Below are 20928 nucleotides of genomic sequence, written 5' to 3' on the forward strand. Positions count from 1 at the left end.
ACATTCTTTATTACAGGAGCACACTTGGTGTGAGGCATAATGCCTTTGCTAGAAAACCCAAACCTTAAAAACAGGATGACTTTAAAAATCTACTGTGTTCTCCTTTTAGTTTTCTATTATTTGGGGACTAGTCCATTGAGATTTACTTGTGATGCTAGAAATTACAAGTAAACGAACTGCTACCATGTTCTTCTAGGAAATAGTTGTCCTTAAGCCATTAAAAAAAAAAAATAACAAGATTCCAAAACCAGAGGCTTCTCAAATCATATAAAAATTCCAAAGGTGATATAAGGAAAATAAGAGTTTTTCTTGAATTATTTAATACAAATCGGGGGACGCACCTCACTTCTTGTAGGCTGATCTGCATAAAAGAGAGAAGGAGCTGAGTCTGGAGAAGGAGCAGAATAAACGGCTGTGGGACCGGGACACGGGCAACAGCATCACCATTGACCACCTGCGGCGGGAGCTGGATGATAGGAACATGGAGTTGCAGCGCCTGGAAGCCCTCCTCAAGGCCATGAAGAGCGAGTGTCAGGGCCAGATGGAGCGGCAGGTCAGGCACGGCCCGGGATGGCTTCCCCAGGCTCTTCTCAGGGAAAAATGTGTGTTGGTAGAGCCTTAAAAAAAAAAAAAAAAAGTATGGGCCTAGGAACAGCTCTGAAACAGAGCTATGGATTCTTTGAGCAAGTCATAAAAACCTGTTGCTTATTTCTATATTTTTGACCACTGATTAAATTAAAATGTTAAGCTTTATCTCCTTTCCGTTCGTTGTTGACTAATGAAATTCCCATCCAGTTGCCTTTTTATTTTCACGTACACACTGGCAACCTAATAGCTGCTTATTTCAGAAAAGCGTCAAACCATAGGGACATCTAGGGAACAGCAGGGTTGAAGGTTTCCATCATGTCTTCTGGTTTTGGTTTTCCCCCACACTGATTGGTGCGCAAGATGTATCAAGACTGATAGATGCACAAGACGGTTGCACTGCATTTCAGGGCGGCAGTAACAAAATGTTGAATGCTTTATTAACAGCACCATACCTTTGGTACCGAAGGGACATGGTTCTAGGGCCACTTATTGCCACAGAGACATAAAAAGCATCCCACAAAAGCCTAAGTTCCCCCAAATGTGAAAGCAAACCAAAGAGACCAGCCTTGGCTTAAAATCCAGGCAAAGCCATTTTCCTACTCTTTGGCCCAAGCTGGGCAAGAAGAAAGATGACAGGAGACACTGGGAGTTAGATTCTTAACTCTTTTCCAAACAAGACCTGAGAAGGTAAGTGCATGTTGCTTACAAGCCGTTACTCACTTTTCCCTCAGGGGTAGAATTCAGGGGCACATTGGAGGGAAATCGTGAGGAAGGGCAGTTATCATCCTACCATGCTTCCCCCTATCGCCAGTGTTATCCTAAGTTAAATTGTTACAGAAAACATCCTCAGAGGAAACTTCCCAAGCTCCCACACTAGAAAGCCATTCTGGAGGAGCACTGTTCCTTAATGAAGTTCTCTCCACCTTGGTCTAATTAACTGTATTTGTTCTGTGGCCTGTACAGAGTTCTGGCAGCAAAACAGCTTGAGTTAGTCTAAGTAGATATTATCTGAGTCATGATTTCATGTTTGTGAGCTAGCTTGTTATATCTCTTGAGGGTGCCTCTACCTGTCTGCCCAAATCCATGAAATTTTCTTTAACAATCAGATGGCGGCAATTCAGGGAAAGAATGAAAGTCTAGAAAAAGTGTCCTCCCTGACCGCTCAGCTTGAATCCACCAAAGAGATGCTCCGAAAAGTGGTCGAAGAGTTGACCGCCAAGAAAATGACCCTGGAGAGCTCAGAGAGGACCGTTTCGGACCTGACAGCTTCCCTCCAGGAAAAAGAGAGAGCCATCGAGGCTACCAATTCGGAGATCACAAAGCTGCGCTCCCGGGTGGACTTGAAATTGCAGGAGCTGCAGCACCTGAAGACGGAGGGAGATCACCTCAGAAACGTGCAGACGGAGTGTGAGGCCCTCAGGCTCCAGATGGCAGAGAAGGACAAGGTGATTGAGATTTTGCGACAGCAGATCGAAAACATGACACAGCTGGTTGGCCAGCATGGACGAACGGCTGGTGCCATGCAAGTGGAAAAGGCTCAGCTCGAAAAGGAGATCAATGATAGGAGACTGGAGCTACAGGAATTCAAGGTCTGTAGAGATTTTTTTGTGGCTTAGCTTCTGAAATAGCTTTCCCCTCATTAAGGAAGTTTGACTCAAGTCACTGTGAAGAGGGCCTGTGAACCCTCTAGCTTGTTTGAAACTAATTGTGTCTGAGTGCATCTGTGTGTTTTTGTGAGAAAGGATCCATACTTTTATTAGATTCCAGAAGGAGTGGGTGGCCCCAAACTGGTTCAGGACTACTGATATGAAAGAGAAAAAAAAATCAGAAAATCCAGGTTCCTCATGAAGCCATTTCTGATCCCACAGTTTGAAGTATTTTCTCCCTCTTCAGATAGACCCATCTTTGAATCCCATCTCTCACCACTCAATGACTATAAAACACTGCATTGTTCACTAAATCTTGGCCTCCATATCTGTAAAAAAAAAAGAACAGCTAACATATTTTGTAATATGAGTTTCAGTTGTGCAATATAGTGATTCAGCACTTCCATACATCACCCGATGCTCATCACACCAAGTGCCCTCCTTAATCCCCATCACCCGTTTAACCATCCCCCTCATCCACCTCCCCTCAGGTAACCATCAGTTTGTCCCCATACTTAAGAGTCTATTCTTGCTTTGTCTTTCTCTCTCTCTCTCTTTTTCCCCCCTTTCTTTTGTCAGATTCCACATATGAGGGAAGTCAATATCTGTCTTTCTCTGACTGATTTATTTTGCTTAGTGTGTAATACTTTCTAGCTTCATCCATGTCATTGCAAAATGGCAAGATTTCATTCTTTTTATGTCTGAGTAATATTCCATTGTATGTATATTTCACATTTCTTTATCCATTCATCAATCGATAGACACTTGGGCTGTTTCCATAACTTGGCTATTGTAGATCATGCTTCTGTAAACTTAGGGGCACATGTATCCCTTTGAATTAGTATTTTTGTATTCTAAATTTTTTTGTTGTTGTTTATTTTGAGATAGAGCATGCAAGTGGGGAAGGGGCAGAGAGAGAGAGAATCCCAAGCAGGCTCTGTGCTGTCAGCTCAGAGCCCAATGTGGGGCTCAAACTCACAAACCTTGAGATCATGACCTGGGTTGAAACCAAGAGTTGGACGCTTAACTAACTGAGCCACCCAGGTGCTGCTAGTATTTTTGTATTCTTTGGGTAAATACACAGTAGGGCAATTGCTCTATGTAAGGTGGTTCTATTTTTTTTTTTAACTTTTTGAGAAACTTCTGTACTGTTTTCCACAGTGGCTGCACCAGTTTGCATTCCCACCAACAGTGCTTGGTGGCAGAAGTTGTGCATGTGCATTTTTAACCCACTTTAAAAGACTGGGATTTCTTGAACAGGTGCTAGCAAGGATGTGGATAAAAAAGAACCCTCGTGCACTGTTGGTGGGAATGCAAACTGGTGCAGCCACTGTGGAAAACAGTATAGAAATTCTTCAAAAAGTTAAAAGTAGAACTACCCTATGATCCAGAAATCTTACTACTGAGTATTTACCCAAAGAATACAAAAACACTCATTCAAAGGGATACATCCATCCCTGTATTTATGGCAGCATATAAATATATAAATAATACATATTGATGAATGGATAAAGAAAATGTGATATATACATATAATGGAATATTACTCAGCCATAAAAAAGAACGAAATCTTGCCATTTGCAATGACACGGATGGAGCTAGAGAATATTATGCTAAACAAAATAAGTCAGAGAAAGACAAATATTATATGCTTTCACCTGTATGTAGAATTTAAGAAACAAAATGAGAAAGGGGAAAAAAAAGAGACATACAAAGCAAGAACAGACTCTTACGTAAGGAGAACAAACTGATGGTTACCAGAGGGGAGGTCAGTGGGTGATGGGTTAAATAGGTGGTGGGATTAAGGAGAGCACTTGTCATGATGAGCACTAGGTGTCATAGGCAAGTGTTGAATCACTATATTGTACACCTGAAACTAATACAATACTGTATGTTAACTAACTGAAATTAAAATTAAAAAAAAGAATATAAAAAAAAAAAGAAAGGGGTACCTGAGTGGCTCAGTCGGTTGAGCATCTGACTTCGACTCAGGTCATGATCACATGGTTTGTGAGTTTGAGCCCCAAATTGGGCTCTCTGCTGTCAGAGCAGATCCTGCTTTGGATCCTCTGTCCCCCTCTCTGCCCCTCCTCCACACGCGTGCACTCTTTCTCGCAAAAATAAACATTAAAAAAAAAAGAAAGACAAAAGAACAAACAAAAACCCCCAATAACTTTACTTGGTTACTAGAGGCTTAAATGAGAAAATATGTATCAAGGACTTAGCCTAATTCCAGGTGTACAGAAGATGTTTAGTAAATGTTCCCTTCCCCCATCCCATTCTCCTTCAGAACCTTATCGCTCTTTATCTCTATCTGTCATAACCTGGTCACATTCTCTGTTGCACTGAGTGGGTTTAAACAGCAGTGTCCCCTCATCCCCATAAGACAGCAGACTCTTCACAGTAGGATACACATCTTTTTCATTTTTGTACCCCCTGCCCTGTATTTTTATGCATTGCACCCAGCAGGTACTCAAATATATGATTGGATGAATTGTAAAATTTGATATCCCAAGCTTTACATCACCTGTATCTCTGACTTGGTGAGTAAAAGGAGACAAATCACATAAACCTTAGATGACTCAGTTTCCTCATTCTAAAAGTAGGGCCAATGATAGTTACTTAATCTTATGGAAATATACAGGTTCATTGCATAAAGAACTGTGCTTAAGTTTTCTTGATTATAAAATTGTTTTGATTTCCTAGTGTTTAAGTTTTTACTTGATTATATCATGAGGATATTTTATGATGGTCAAATTCACCATGAAAGAGATTTATAAAAAGGCTTCTCAATGGCCAGTGTTTACAATGAAAACTTTAGATAGGTTTACAGACCTACTAGAGGAGAAAAGAAGATTGTTGTACCTTTTGTTAAGGAAAAAAGAGACTTGTACCCTATAATTGTTGAGTCTTATACCCTAAAAATTAAATTTAATCTTCACAAAAACCTAATGAGGTGGGCACGTTGTTATCCCATCTTAAAGATGCGGAAGCTGAGACAGAGAGACTCAATAACTTACCTGAGAGCAACACTACCTTGGGATTTGACCCTAGGCAGTCTATGAGTAAATATTATATAGGGCAGTGCTTCTCAGTCAGAACCAGAGTCTGTTAAAACTTGAGAGCTTGTTAAAGGAGGGCTTGTTAAAACACAGACTGCTGAGCCCCACCCCAGGGTTTCTGATACAGTAGGTTTAGGATGAGGCCGGAGACTCGGTGTTTTTAGGTACATTTCCCGAGAGCACACATCACCTTCTAGTATCAGAGTGGCCCCAGAGCAGTGTGGATCTCTGTGACTGCGGTGGCTCATGAAGACTTCATAGAGAAGCGGGGACTTGAAATAGGCAAAGAGGAGGAATGAGGTATTTCTAGGAAGGGGAAGTTCAGTGTGTGCTTCAGCCTAGAGATGGTGTGAGAGCCATTAAGGGTTTTGGATAGAGAGGAGGAGGTGACACGACAAAGGCCATGTTGGGGTAGATTAACAGGGCAAAGTTTGGACAGAGAATTCAAAGACAGATTGGAGAGGGTGGAAACTAGTTTTCAGTTCCCAAATGTGGAGCAGGAGCAGCTTCAGGGAAATTCCTCCAGTGAGAAGAGCTTCACACAGGCACAGAGGATGTAGGTAGAAACCTGAGCTTTACTGCCACAACCATTTCCCTCCACAGCCCAAGCAGCAGAAAGGAGGGGAATCCGAGCCCCAGAACATGTGGTTTCTCTCACCTCTTCAGGCTGGGTCCTGCACACACTGACAGCACAGAACCAGGATGAGCTGTGGGCCCTCAAAGCCGGATCCTTTCTGAAAAGGCTAAGAAAGGACTGAAAGTCCATCAGCTGATTCCATGAGGTGGAACAGGATAGCATATGCCCAATACATGTGATGCCTCAGGCTGTCCCAGGGATTGTGCAGTGAGAGAGGCCTGTGCTCTCCACCAGTCCTTTCTGAAGCAGCTGGAAGCCTGTTACCTGTTTACATTGCAAACACAGCATTGGCCTCTACGTTGAAACTGCTACTGTGCAAACTGCATTAGCTAATATTATATTTCTGGATGACAGGTCTTACTTTGGGGGAACAATCTGGTGACGAAAAAGTAAGTTGTTTTTTTTTTTTAACGGTGTTAACTTGGAAGGATCTAAGCCTGCTCTGTCCACTAGAAATTACATGAGCCACATATAGAATTTTTAAATTTTTTAGTAGACACTTGAAAAGAAACAGATGGAAGGACTTTTATTTAACCAATATATGTCAAATATGGTGATATTTTTATATTGCGATCAATGTAACAAATTATTGAGGTATTTTACATTGTCTTTTAATATGAAGTCCTTGAAATCCAGTGCGTTTTCCACTTGTAGCACATGTCCCCTTAGATTAGCTACATTTCAGGTGCTCGATGGTCACATGTGGGTATTGCAGACCTAGGTCCTGGTAAAGGGGTTTCATCCTAGGAAGGCTTACCAATACAGAGACCAGTTAAGAGGCAGTTGTAGGAATCCACATGAGAGGCGAGGATAATCCGCATTGCCTAGGGAAGGATTTGGAGAACAGTTGAGTATAAGGGGTTAGGAGAAAGGGACAGACATAGCAGACTTTGAGATTTCAAACTTCAGTGCCTGACTCAGAGTAGGCGGTGCCCCTACAGAAGGATGGGGAAGAAGTCCAGAGAAAAAGCCTTCTGTAAGAAATAGGAGTGGTTTGGTCAGAGTTTGCAGAGCCATACCAAGCTGGGAACTTCTGACAGCTGGAAATGCAAAATCAGACTTTCCATATTGCTATTACCTGTTTCACCCAAGGACCAGATCCAGCCACCACCTCACTCACTTGCTCTTGCAACTGCCTACTCATTGGTCTCCCTGCTTCCCCTACTACCTCCACCCCCACTACTGTTTATGCTTCACACAGGAACCAGAATCCTATTTTAAAGCGTTACATCACTCCCATGCTCAAAACTGTCCAACAGCTTCTTATCTCACTCAGAATGAACTCTCACATCCTTACACTGCCTCTAAGGTCAGTCTTACCCACGGCTCCCTCCCTGACTTCATCTCCAACTCCTTTTTTCCCCCATGCTCAGTCCACTCCAGTGTAGAGCAGGAGAAATCCTTCTCCTTCTGTCTTTCTGAATTCTCGCTCGGTTGAACCCCTGAAACCAAGGCAGATCAACAAGAAAAGAACAAACAGAAGTTTATTAATACATATATCTCATATATACAAGGGAGAAGCCCAGGGAAATGAGTAACTGAGAGGTGGCTTGGAATTCAGTCTTAGGGGCACTTGGGTGGCTCAGTCAGTGAAGCATCCAACTCTTGATCTAGGCTTTTTTTTTTTTTAATGTTTATTTTTGAGAGAGAGAGAGAGAGAGAGAGAGAGCACACAAGTGAGGGAGGGGCAGAGAGAGAGAGAGAGGGAGACACAGAGTCTGAAGTAGGCTCTGGGCCCCAGGCTCCAGGCTGTCAGCTCAGATTCTGACATAGGGCTCGAACCCATGAACCATGAGACCATGACCTGAGCTGAAGTTGGACCAACTGAGGCACCCAGGCACCCTTCAGCTCGGGTCTTGAGCTCATAGTCTCGAGACTATGTTAGGCTCTGCATTGGGTGTGAAGCCTACTTAAAAAAAAAAAAAAATTCAGGCTTAAATACTTAAATATCATCTTTAGCTAAAACAAACAAGGAGGTGAGAGAGGCAAGTTTTGGGAAGGTGATCAGGAGAACTATGGAGAAGAGGGATGAGGTTTATTTTGCAGATTTAAACTCTGCCTTCCCCATTGATAAGATTCTCTTATAATTTAGAGTCATCCTTTCTTTTGTGGTTCACAGAGGGAGACACCCTTACAAATGGAGACTTCCTTTGTAAATAGAAATATCCCTTAAAGGGCAATTTCTCTGTTTTCAGACCTTCTCCCATGTCTGCTGTTTCTCAAAATAATCAGCTTGAAATAATCTTTATGCCAAAGAAACATGTTTGGGGTGGCAGATTCCAGTCTCCCCCCACCAGCCATTCTGATGGCTGTGCTGTTTCCTGAACACATTCCCTGTGCCTAGAGCTGTCCCCAAGCCTGTAACATGGGTTGCTCCTTCACCTCCCTCTTTGAGGTTTCTGCTCATCAGAGAGGGTCAGGGTCCCCAAGACTACCCCCAGGTTCAAACATTGGCTAGGAGGACTCCCGGGACTCAGCATAGAGTTGTGCCCATGGGTACAGTTTATTACAGTGAAAGAACAGAAGGTAAAATCAGCAAAGGGGAAAGATACATGGGAGGAAAGTAGGCCCAGGCTTCCAAAACTCCTCTCTGGCAGAGTCCGTGCAGGATGTACTTGACTCCTCCAGCAATGAGCTGTGACAGCACACACGTCAAATACTGCCAAGGAAGCTCACTGCAGACTCAGTCCCCAGGGTTTTTATACTGGGGACTGGTCACACAGACACCCGTTGCCTGGCAAGTATTCCAGTCCTTCAGAAGGAAAGCGGGTACTCAGCATAAATAATTTTGTCTGCAGAAATGGTTTAGGCACAGTGAGCTACTCTTAACAGTTTGAGTGGGGACACTCTCCTAAATCCAAGTCCCCAGATACCAGCCAGGGGCCAGCCTTGTTGCAGGCTTTAATAAGAATAGCAGTTGGGCACTTTTCTACCTGCCAACTTATCTCTTACGTGCAGAGCTCCTCCCCTGCATTCATTCCCTACCCCCTCACCTTCTTTTATTCTTTTTTTAAGTCACTTATTATTACACTATTAAATATTTGTTATCCTCTGCCTCCTCTGAGTGGATTGTAAGCCCCATGGGGACAAGGACATTGTTTGTTTTACTTCCTGTGTTTCAAGACTGGGACAGGGCAAGGCTAGTGAGGCTCCTAGGACAGAACTCAGGGAGGCAAGTGAGGCCTCACCCCAGTCCCTGCCCTGCTGCTCTGTTCCCAACATGTAAAATAGTTCCTGCCACAAAGTAGGTGCTCAGTACGTTTGTTTTGTGTTTTTTTTTTTTATTATTTATTTATTTATTTTTTTTAACGTTTATTTATTTTTGGGACAGAGAGAGACAGAGCATGAACGGGGGAGGGGCAGAGAGAGAGGGAGACACAGAATCGGAAACAGGCTCCAGGCTCTGAGCCATCAGCCCAGAGCCTGACGCGGGGCTCGAACTCCCGGACCGCGAGATCGTGACCTGGCTGAAGTCGGACACTTAACCGACTGCGCCACCCAGGCGCCCCGGTTTTGTGTTTTTTTTTTTTAAATGGGGGGGGGGGGAAGAGGAACATCTGAGTGGCTCAAACACCTGACTCGATCTCGGCTTAGGTAACAATCTCACACAGTTCAGTTCATGAGATTGAGCCCCAAGTGGGACTCTGTGCTGACAGAGAGGAGCCTGCTTAGGATTCTCTCTCTACCTCTGTCTCTGCCCCCACCCCAAGTGCACACGTGCACACTCTCTCTCGCTGTCTCAAAATAAATAAACTTAAAAAAATAGGGATAAGAATAATGAAGGAGCTACAGCAAATGATACTGGAGATTGACACCTAAGGTTAAAAGGAAGGTAAAATATTCCTTTTGTTTTCCCATTTACTGTTGAGGTTTTATAATAAAATAGAAATTTAATATTGTAGGAAAGAGAGAAAAGATACTAAACATAGATAAGATACTAATACAATGTCAATTATAAGTACATCTACATAATTTCTTTTCTTACTCTGTCCTTTGTATTTGTCCCTATGTTTAGATTTTAAAAGATAAAAAAGATGCAAAGATACGGGAACTTGAGGCCCGAGTGAGTGACCTGGAGCTGGAAAAGGTGAAGCTGGTGAATGCAGGCTCTGAGCGGCTCCGTGCAGTGAAGGACATCAGGCAGGAGAGGGACCAGTTATTAAATGAGGTGAAGACCAGCAGGAACGAGTTGCACAGTCTTTCAGGTACGTTCCTTTGGTTCACAGTCTACTGACCACTCAGAGCGCTGCCCTTGAGGTCCAGCATGGACGCCAGAGGGTAGCCGCGCCTCCCACGTCACCAACAGGGATAATTATGCTGCCCAGAAGTCTTGACGCCTCTCCTAGCAGAGCTCCTGTATCTTGCACTCATTAACTGTTAACATTAGTCACCTCTCAGAGTCCAGGAAATTCTTCACTGTGTTTTCAAGAAAAGGGGGAAGGAAGGGGAAACCTAGAGTCCTTTGAGTCAAATAGCTTGATCAGAAGTTTCATAATGAAGCAACATATGTAACAGACTTGGCATAGATTTCTGGAAAGGAGAAATCTAAGATCTTAAATTTAAAACCAAAACACTCCTAGTTCACAATTACTGTGATACAGGTATCATTTACTTCACACACACACACACACCCCCACACACACACACACACACACACGCACATGCAGAGTCCATGATTCCTGAGCATGTACTAGGCCAGATACTGAGACAGGCCTTAGAAACACAACAGGGGGGACCCCGGCTAGTTGGGAGCCAGACCTCTATAGAACGGGTTAGTACAGCAGATGAGGATCAGTGTGCTGGGTGCAGAAGGGAAGAGTATAGAAAGTCTCCTGTAGGACTCAAACCTCCTCTGCTAAGTCTGAAGGAAGCACTGGGATTTGGCAGGTAAAAAAGAAGTAGAAGGGCAACCCAGGTGGAGAGAACATTATGGGCTAAAGCATGAGGCGTGAAATAACAATATGACCTCAGAAGTAGTTGAGTATTTGAGGCACGAAGGCTAAGATATGAGGCAGAGTAGATAGGCAGAGCCAGACAGTGTGGAACCAGCAGAAGACATTAAGCAGGAGATTATTGTCATCTAACATATTTTGGAAGGACAGTGTCAGCAGGTAGAGAAAGGCCAGGGGCCAGCCAGCCCAAGAGGATCTTGCAATGGCCCCAGGAGCTATGAGAACTTGAACCAAGGCAGTGGCGGTGAGAATGAGAGGAAGGATTAGAGTATTTTGGCAGTTGAACAGCAGTGCTTAGTGATTAGAGGGGTTGTGTGTGGCCTTCAGGTTGTAGGTCTGTGTTACTGGGAAAACGATGGTACCAACAGCTGAGAGAGGGAAGCTGTTAGAGGGGCAGGCTTAAGGGCCAGAGGATGATACATAGCCAGCATGAGCTGGTTGGTGTGGGTGGTGCTAGGACATCCACATGGAAATGTGTGGGGAGACAGATTTCAGCAAAGAGGTCTTGGCTCTGCCTGTTCCCTCTGAATATAAATCTAGCATATATAAATATATAAAAAGGTGTGTTTGTGTGTGTGTTCTTGTGTATAAATGATGAATGTGTGCCAGGTCTTTTAATAGTTGCTAGAGATAAAAAGTCAGAGGGGTGCCTGGATGGCTCAGTCAGTTAAACATCCAACTCTTGATTTTGGCTCAGGCCGTGGTCTCACAGTTCTGAGACGGAGCTCGGCATCTGCACCAACAATGTGGAGCCTGTTTGAGATATTCTCTCTCTCTCTCTCTCTCTCTCTCTCTCTCTCTCTCTCTCTCTCTCCCCCTCTCTCTCTCTCTCTCTGCCCCTCCCCTGCTCGTGCTCCGATTTGCATACCCACATGCTCGCTCTCTCTCTCGCTCTCACTCTCTCTCTCTGTCTCTCTCAAAATAAATAAACATTGAAAGAAAAAAGCTAGAACACAAAGCAACCTCAGGTTACTGATCACATCATGGAGATTCACTTGCCTACAAATGGTGGTGAGATCCTTAGTGGTGGGTACGACCATCCAAGAAAGTTTAAGATGCAATTGACGTGAGCCAATTACACTGGCTGGAAAAAGCCATGAATAGTAAGCGGGTAGAGAAGGAGGATCCACTCGGGAAATGTGTATGTACATCTAATTTCCATAACAAATGGTGATGGAGCTAGATCAAGTCTCTTCTGGCTCTAAAATTCTATGATCATCAATCACAAATAAAACATACTTCATACAGTGGGGTAGAAAAAAGTAACCTTCTATAATTATCACACTGTACAGAGGACTATGAAGTCTTAAAAAGGAATTTTCGAAACAAAACTGAAGAGATGGAAGCTACTACAAATAAACTGAAAATGCAATTAAAATCTGCACAGTCTGAACTCGAACAAACAAGAAATACGTTAAAGTCGATGGAAGGATCCGATGGTCATGGTATGCTGTATTAGATTTTATTCTTCTGTTTTTAATTCCATTGGTCTAGATTTATTATAACACAAACCTGGATGCATTGCCTGGCACCTCTCCCGGGTCCCGATGCACAGTGACAGGCACCAACGATGGGTGTTAGCAGTCGTTCTACTCGGGGGTTTTGGGGGAAAATGCTGTGTGCTTAATTTAAGCCCTGAAGTATCTGAATCTTTCTTTTCCTGTGGCTGTTTTAGTAATCTCTAATAGATCTCAATGTCTATAAATGCCAATTACTTTTAAGGAAGTGTTGATAAAAATACACGTCACCAATAATTTTCATTCAACCCCTTATTTTTCACATGTTCATTACCAACATAAACTATAAATTTGTGGTTAATTGTCAGTTCCTGATTCCTTTTCTGCGATATAAATGGGATGAACCCTGGGAATTGAACGGCTGGCATGAGTGGTCCCTTTCACCCCTTGGACCTGTCCCCTTTGTCCCTTGCTGCCTGTATTAATTCTGAGAGAGAAGGTTATCTGCTGTTTTATATCATTATTATTAGTGTTGGTATGGCTGTATTAGCTGACTGTAAGAATAAATAAGTCCTATATTTTTTATTTCTCAACATTTTTTAGTGTCAAAGATTTATTTCTGTGCCTGCTTCAGCAGCACATACATTAAAGCTAGAACGATACAGAGAAGATGATCATGATCCCTGTCCAGAGACCGAATGCATGTTCTCGAAGTGTTCTGTATTTTGTGTAGTCCTTGGAGGTTCAGTTCTTTCTTGCTTGGTGTTAACCAGCAAGCAAATGGTGGGGTTTGGAGAAGTCGCTCAGGAGGCCCATTTTGGGGTCCGTTCCCTTCCCCCACCACCAGAGAGCCCTCTCTTCAGTGCCCTGCTGGCATCTCCACAACAGCCCCAGTCATATTACAATGATTCAATTCACTCGGTGATCCTGTTTTTGCCTTCAAATGCTAATTTTTATTGATTAAAATTATCTTAAAATAAATGAGATTTAAGAAAACAAGCTTGAAGGCCAACCTTGATCCGCTTAATCAGACCAGAGTTCTTCGGAGTGCTTGAATTAGGTGAGTGGTGAGCAAATGATGTCAGACTGTTGCTCTGTTAATAGATCGATGTGCCATGCCTGATGAGCCCTGTTTCAACAGTTTCGCTATAGCAACTACTCCTTAGCAAGAAGTGAGACCTTTTATCCTCTCTGATGGTTTTTTTTAAAGAATGGTACATTTTTTGGGTACCTGGGTGGCTCAGTCGTTTATGTGACCGACTCTTGATTTCAGCTCAGGTCATGATCTCACTGTTTGTGGGTTCGAGCCCCAGGTCAGGCTCTGTGCTGACAGCCTGGAGCCTGCTTCAGATTCTCTCTTCCTCTTCTTCTCCCTCTCCCTCTCACTCTCACTCTCCCTTTCTCATTCTTTTTCTCCCTCTCCCTCTCCCCCTGCCTCAAAAATAAATAAATATTTTTAAAAATTAAAAAAAAAAAAAAAGAAGAATGATACATTTTCTCTTTTCCTTTTAACCTCTAAGCTGTATCTGGACCTGACCCAACTCAAAGCCAGTGGCATTTTCAAACCTCTTTCCTGTAGGAAACAACACTGGGTCTCTGGCTTTGAATTTCCAAGCAAGGATGAGCTTCATATGTCTTTTCAATGGTCTCCCATATCTGAAGTATTCAGTGCCTACTACCTGCCCTGAACATTCTCACCCCATCACCAGTTTTACTAAAATAATTCCATATGTGCTAATGCTGCCAATTTTACTATTGAAATAGTAGTGAGTTCCAAGCACATGCAATAGCCATGAGAATGAAAATTGAATGGTTTGTGGTATCATTGGATTCTTTAAAAAGATCACTTAATAATAGAAGTCTTACACAATCACTTATGACATTTTTATAGGATATCATATGAAAAAAATAAATAATAGATGTCTTTTGTGGGGTTTTTTTGGTTTTTTGTTTTTTTTAAGTAGACTCTACACCTAATGTGGAGTCCAGTGCAGGGCTTGAGCTCACGACCGTGAGATCAAGACCTGAGCTGAGATCAGAAGTCAGACGCTTAACCTACTGAGCCACCCAGGCACCCCATTTGTGGTATTTTAAATATGAATTTCTAGAAAATTCTACATTGTTCAGTATACAACTATTGTTATGTATATATGTTCGATATGTGTAAGTATGAATTTGATCAGTATTATATAACCATTGGAGATACAGCAAATTATGATGGTCAGTGAAATTAATACCAGTAGCAAGGAAATCACAAAATATCATTCTCAATTCAAAATCTCTCTGTAATTGCTGAAAATTGTTATATCCCAATATTGTGAAGTCTGAAGGTTTGTTTTGTTTTGTTTTGTTTTTTCCCATGATCAGTCTCTTGAAACTGTCCAAGTGCCTTGGAGAATCTTGTCACCTTCTCATAATGTTTAACCATCAATTTATAGTAGCCTCCCCAAATTTAGACACTAAAAACTAAGGCAGTTTATTTTCTTTTTCCCCCCAGCTATGAAAGTGGCAATGGGGATGCAAAAGCAAATCACGGCTAAAAGAGGTCAGATAGATGCCCTTCAAAGCAAGATACAGTTTTTGGAAGAGGCAATGACAACTGCAAATAAGGTGAGTCCCTGTGCTCAGAATGAGGGAAGCCAGTGTGTTCACTCTTTAATATACTGCAGGCAGGATAAGACATAGCAGTTACCAAGTAAAATGGAGAAAAGAGTTTATTTCTGACTGAGAGAGTGAGGGGAAAGTTCCTGAAGGAACATTTGAGTAGGATCTTTTTTTTTAAATTGTTTTTAATGTTTATGTATTTTTGAGAGATGAGACAGAATGCAAGCAAGGGAAGGGCAGAGAGAGAGGGAGACAGAATCAGAAGCAGGCTCCAGGCTCCGAGCTGTCAGCACAGAGTCAGGCTTGAACTCATGAACCATGAGATAGATTATGACCTCAGCTAAAGTCAGACACTTAACCGACTGGGCCACCCAGGTGCCTCTGAGTAGGACCTTGAAGGAGCTAGTATTTTAAATGCAGAAAATGGACAAAAGGACATTCCTGGTAGAGACAGGGAACGACTATTAACAAAGCATAGTCAGTTCTGCTATAATGTGACACGTGTGTCTACAAAATTGTGCAGAAAAGGCCACGGGGGTTGTGAGAACAATGGGATTAGGAGTACCTCACTAACAAATTTCATCAATAACACACGAAAAGGAGGGACCTAATGAAAACTGGTGGTGCAGTTTTACATGTGTTAAATGGCTAAGAAATACATAAATACTACAATAAATATGGTCCTTTATCTTGAAAAAGACCTGAAGTCTGCTTGTAGAAGTGTGCATCAAAGGGCTGCAGCTTGTGAGTTACTATGAGGGGGTAGAAGGGAGGTTTTTTGTGACACCAGATGTGCACGGATGTGACTCAGAACACAAGATAAACTGAGGTAGTAGCAGATTGGTGTTTGAGGAGCGTGCATGTGTGCTTTTTGTGTATTCCCACACAGCTCTGTTTAGCCGGGTGCAGTTTTGTGTTGACTTAATATTTCTTATAAGTGCAACTGTGCATAGTAAGTGTGAAACTTATGTTGTGCTCAAAGGTTCCCTGATAGTTCAATCACTTTGGAACAAATCAACATTTGTAAAAGCAGGGTTTGTGAGCACTGGCTGTAGTGGGGGTGAAGAGGTATGTAGCATATGTAGAAAGTGAGCGTGGGTCAGGCATTTGCTCTTCCCAGACCCAAAATGAACCTTTTTATCTTTTTTATTATTTTTTTAATTAAAAATATTTTTAATGCATGTTTTGATTCAGTAAGTCCTGGAGTGGAGGAGCAAGGGATTCTGCATTTCTTTGTTTTTTTTAAAACTATTTATTTATTTTCTAATTTACATCCAAGTTAGTTAACATGTAATGCAACAATGATTTCAGGAGCAGATTCCTTAATGCCCCTTACCCATTTTGCCCATCCCCCCTCCCACCACCCCTCCAGCAACCCAATGTTTGTTCACTATATTTAAATTTTTCTTATATTTTGCCCCCTTCCCTGCCAAAATGAGCTTTTTAAAAATGAAGCTACCCTTGGGGCGCCTGAGTGACTCAGTCAGTTAAGCGTCTGACTTCGGTTCAGGTCATGATCTCGCAGTTCATGAGTTCGAACCCCACATCAGGCTCTGTGCTGACAGCTCAGAGCCTGGAGCCTACTTTGGATTCTGTGTCTCCCTCTCTCTCTGCCACTCCCCTGCTCTCTTATAAAAATAAGAGAGTACATGGTGACATGATTCTAATAGCTCCCAGCTCCAACTCAGAACAATTAAGTGACATATGAATTGAACTATAGTTCAGATCTTTATATTAGTTTTATATTTCCCTCACATCTGAGCATCTACATCAGCATATTATTTCTGATATTTTTTTCCTCTATAATTATAGGAAAAGCATTTTCTAAAAGAAGAGAAGAATAAATTAAGCCAGGAATTGAGTACTGTTGCAACAGAAAAAAACAAGATGGCTGGAGAACTGGAAGTCCTGAGATCGCAGGAGCGACGTTTGAAAGAAAAAGTTGCTAATATGGAAGTTGCTCTTGATAAGGTAGTTACTAAGTGTGTAAAGTAATCATCAACTAAATAGCTATTAACTGAGGAGACATGTTCTGAATAAAAGCTCCATGCTGATAGGAACCAAATCTCTACTAGATGCCAGTCACCTAGCACAAGGAAAAACCATAGCCTGTAGAGTAGAGAAGGCTCTTCTAAGCTTTAAAGCACAGTTATACTGTGTACTTTTTACAAAATTCTTTTTGAGGCTAACTCAGTCACAGGAGCAGTAAGATACAACATGCAAGATACCCCTGGGGTCCTCACTGGACTGAATAAATAAATATGTCTTCAATCTAACTTACTGCCACAAAATGACTTGAACACTAGGTAGAATACAGTCTGTTAATAATATCAGTAAAATGCTAACATAATGCTAATGTCTGGCATTCATTGGAGTCCAGAAAATGCTGGTAGAAAACACAACTCAGGGGACACCTAGGTGGCCCAGTTGGTTAAGCGTCAGCTCAGGGCATGATCTCATGGTTTGTGAGTTCAAGTCCTGCAATGGGTGAGCTCAAGCCCCATTCGGGTGAGCACGAGCCCCACTTCGGGTAAAAAAAAAAACATTAGCCCTGCTTCTCTCTCTCTCTCTCTCTCTCTCTCTCTCTCTCTCTCTCTCTCTGTCTCAAAAAAAAAAAAAAAAAACACAAAGAATGAGAAGGGTTAGTGACATTGTATTTGTTATTGCAACGTATCATAAAGGCATAAATCTTACTTGTGAGAACTCTGGAAGGCAAAAATATACCCAAACTAGTCCTGATTATTAAGAAATCCAGAGCCTTTATGGTTAGGTAAAATGACCTGTGAACCCACCTATGCCAGCTTTGATCTTAAAACATGATATGTTGATTTAATGAATTTCAGTTGTGGTCATTTTTTTACATTACTAAAGCGATTTGCTTATTCCATCCTTAGTTCATTCTTACTAAATGCTACATAGATGCCAGGGATACAGAGGATAAAGGCATGGCCTCCAGTTCTAAGTTTAATGAACAAAACTGATAAATAGATAAATGCAAGTTAGTGTGGGGGGGTTCCCTTGAAGAGATGGCAACTCTGTATTTATAGGTTAACAAAACAAAATTGTGTAGAGAATGGAAGACAAACCACATGTGGTTATTTGATTGTAGGCATCTTTGCAGTTTGCAGAATGTCAAGATATCATACAGCGTCAGGAACAAGAATCTGTGCGCCTAAAACTTCAACACACTTTGGATGTAAAAGTAAGGCCTTCTTTCCATCAGAAATAGTTCAAGTGAAATTAATGCCATTCTTTGATATACTTTTATGTTTACTTCATGTACCTTGGACACAGTCAAGTGTACTTCAACACTATCTGATACTAGCAGTTCTAAAATCTGCATAAACATCATTATATCTATACCTGTCCTCTTCCTATAGTAACAAATTGAAACACAGTGCTTTCTGTTAAGTTTATAAGAGAGGCAGACACCTTCTTCAGGTATGCCATGGGGATACCTGAAGGAAGAATTTTCCACACAGAAGGGGGTCAAGCAAGTGCAGAGGTCCAAAGTGTGAGTGTGCTCAGTTTGTTTGGAGAATAGCAAAAATGATTTAATCTGCATCACCAAAACATGTGTCCTTTAAAAACAGTGCATTTTCCACTGAAATTTATGTCTGCTTTCCAAGCTGCAGACATATGTTAAAGTGTCCGTAATGGATACTTTTGCGGGCTGGAGCACGCGATAGTTGTAGAGGACCTTTCTCAATAGTATGCCCCAACTAGCGTAGAGTCTTTGGCAAAAGTTAGAAACCAGCTAAGTAGCATACCATCCGAGGTGTTTTCACATCTCAAATGCCTCTTTCAAAATCAGCAGTGTGAAGGCATCTTCTTAGCATATGCTTAGTCCTCAAAGAGTGACTCAGAATCATCTTGCTTTATAGATGTTCAACATGTAAAATTGAAATTATGTTTGTGAAATACATTTTGATTTCACAATTGTAGGTGTAGGTGGACAATTATTTTGCTCACATCTATATTGTTTTCTAGGAACTTCAGGGCCCTGGATACACCTCAAATACTTCTGTGAAGCCACGCCTTCTACAGCCATCCTCAGCCGCCCGTTCCCATTCTAATGTACCGTCATCCCAGTCCACAGCCAGCTTCCTGTCTCATGTAAGCACCTAGTCTCATAATCCATGATGCAAATGACCTAATGTGTAAGTAATTTTAAATGGAGAAAATTTCATTTAAAAATATATCTATAGTTATGACATTTTCAATTACTGGATTGTAGATTTATACATACCAGATGAATGAAAACATTTACTTCACTATTTGGTGTTTCCCCTGGGGAAAACATGAATTATTCAGTAGGATTAATGTTAACAATAATTGAGTTTTTTTAAGTTTTCATTTTAATTCCAGTTAGTTAACATTACAGTGTTATATTAGTTTCAGGTGTACACTATAGTGATTCAACAACTCCATACATCACTCAGTGCTCATCATGACAAGTGCACTCCTTACGCCCCCTCACCTATAAAACCCATCCCTCACCCCCTTCCCTCTGGTAATCATGTTTGTTCTCCATTGTTAACAGTCTGTTTCCTCATTTGCTTCTTTCTTTCTTTTTTTTCCTTTCATTTGTTTATCTTGTTTCTTAAATGCCACATATGAGTGAAATCATATGATATCTGTCTTTCTCTGATGGACTTATTTCACTTAGCATTATACTTTTTAGCTCTATCTATATCATTGCAAATGGCAAGATTTCATTCTTTTTTATGGCTGAAGTAATATTCCATTGTATAATATACCACATCTTTTTTTTTTTATCAGTTCATCATTTGATGGACATTTGGGCTGCTTCTGTATCTTGGCTATTGTAAATAATGCTGTTCTAAACATAGGGGTTTCTGTCTCCCCTTGTATTAGTGTTTTTGTATTCTTTGGGTAAATACCAAGTAGTACGATTACTGGATTACAGTAGTTCTGTTTTTAACTTTTTGAGGAACCTCCGTACTGTTTTCCAGAGTGGCTGCACCAGTTTGCATTCCCACCAAACAGACTGGTCATCTGTATATCTTTGGAGAAATGTCTGTTAATGTCTTCTGCCCATTTTTTCATTAGATTATTCATTTGGGGGGTGTTGAGTTTGATAAATTCTTTATAGATTTTGAATACTAACCCTCTATCAGATAAGTCATTTACAAATACCTTCTCCCATTCTGCAGGTTGCCCTTTAGTTTCGTTGATTGTTTCCTTCACTGTACAGAAGTTTTTATTTCAATGAAGTCTCAATAGTTTATTTTTGCTTTTGTTTTCTTTGCCTCAGGAGACATATCTAGAAAAAAGTTGCTTCAGCCGATGACAAAGCAGTTATTGCCTATGTTCTCTTCGAGGATTTTTATAGTTTCAGGACTTACGGTTTTAGGTCTTTAATTCATTTTGAGTTTATTTTTGTGTATGGTGTAAGAAAGTAAAAAAAAAAAACTTTGCATGTTGCTTTCCAGTTTTCTCAATATCATTGTTTGAACAGACTGTCTTTTTCCAATTGTATATTCTTTCCTACTTTGTCAAAGATTTAATTGACCATATGGTTGAGGGTTTATTTCTGGGTTTTCTGTTCTCTTCCATTGCTCTCTGTGCTATTTTTTGTGCCAGTTTCCTACTGTTTTGATTGCAACAGCTTTGTGATATAACTTAAACTCCAGAATTATGATGCTTCCAGCTTTGCTTTGCTTTTTCGAGATTGCTTTGGCTATTCAGGATCTTTTGTGGTTCCATACGAAGTTTAGAATTGTTCTAGTTCTGTGAAAAATGCTATTGGTATTTTGATAGGAATTGCATTAAATGTGTATATTGCTTTGAGTAGTACAGAAATTTTAACAATATTTGTTCCTCCAATCAATGAGCATGGGATGTTTTCCCTTTTCTTTGTGTTGTTGTAAATTTCTGTCATCAGGTTGTTTTGTTTTGTTTTGTTTTGTTTTGTTTTGTTTTGTTTTTTTATAGTTTTCAGAGTACAGATCTATCACC

At 41.2% G+C, this 20928-nt stretch overlaps 1 protein-coding gene and 1 non-coding gene across 10 annotated transcripts in view; both read left to right on the forward strand.

Moving 5' to 3' along the window:
- CCDC158 (coiled-coil domain containing 158) overlaps nt 1-20928 on the forward strand; it is a 110778-nt gene that overhangs the window by 40885 nt on the left and 48965 nt on the right. For 8 of the 9 annotated variants that reach the window (XM_047857428.1, XM_047857422.1, XM_047857429.1 and 5 more), the window contains 8 exons: nt 356-553; nt 1695-2177; nt 9949-10138; nt 12178-12330; nt 14840-14952; nt 16759-16917; nt 18056-18148; nt 18937-19062. In XM_047857428.1, the coding sequence (XP_047713384.1) occupies nt 356-553; nt 1695-2177; nt 9949-10138; nt 12178-12330; nt 14840-14952; nt 16759-16917; nt 18056-18148; nt 18937-19062 (1515 nt within the window). The remainder of the gene's footprint in view (nt 1-355; nt 554-1694; nt 2178-9948; nt 10139-12177; nt 12331-14839; nt 14953-16758; nt 16918-18055; nt 18149-18936; nt 19063-20928) is intronic. The other variant, XM_047857427.1, reaches the window with a different exon arrangement.
- LOC125165066 (U6 spliceosomal RNA) lies at nt 12964-13070 on the forward strand. Its single transcript, XR_007151955.1, has one exon. It is a non-coding gene; the product is annotated as a U6 spliceosomal RNA (small nuclear RNA).

Source organism: Prionailurus viverrinus, chromosome B1 (assembly GCF_022837055.1).
Source record: "Prionailurus viverrinus isolate Anna chromosome B1, UM_Priviv_1.0, whole genome shotgun sequence".
NCBI classification, from domain to species: Eukaryota; Metazoa; Chordata; class Mammalia; order Carnivora; family Felidae; genus Prionailurus; species Prionailurus viverrinus.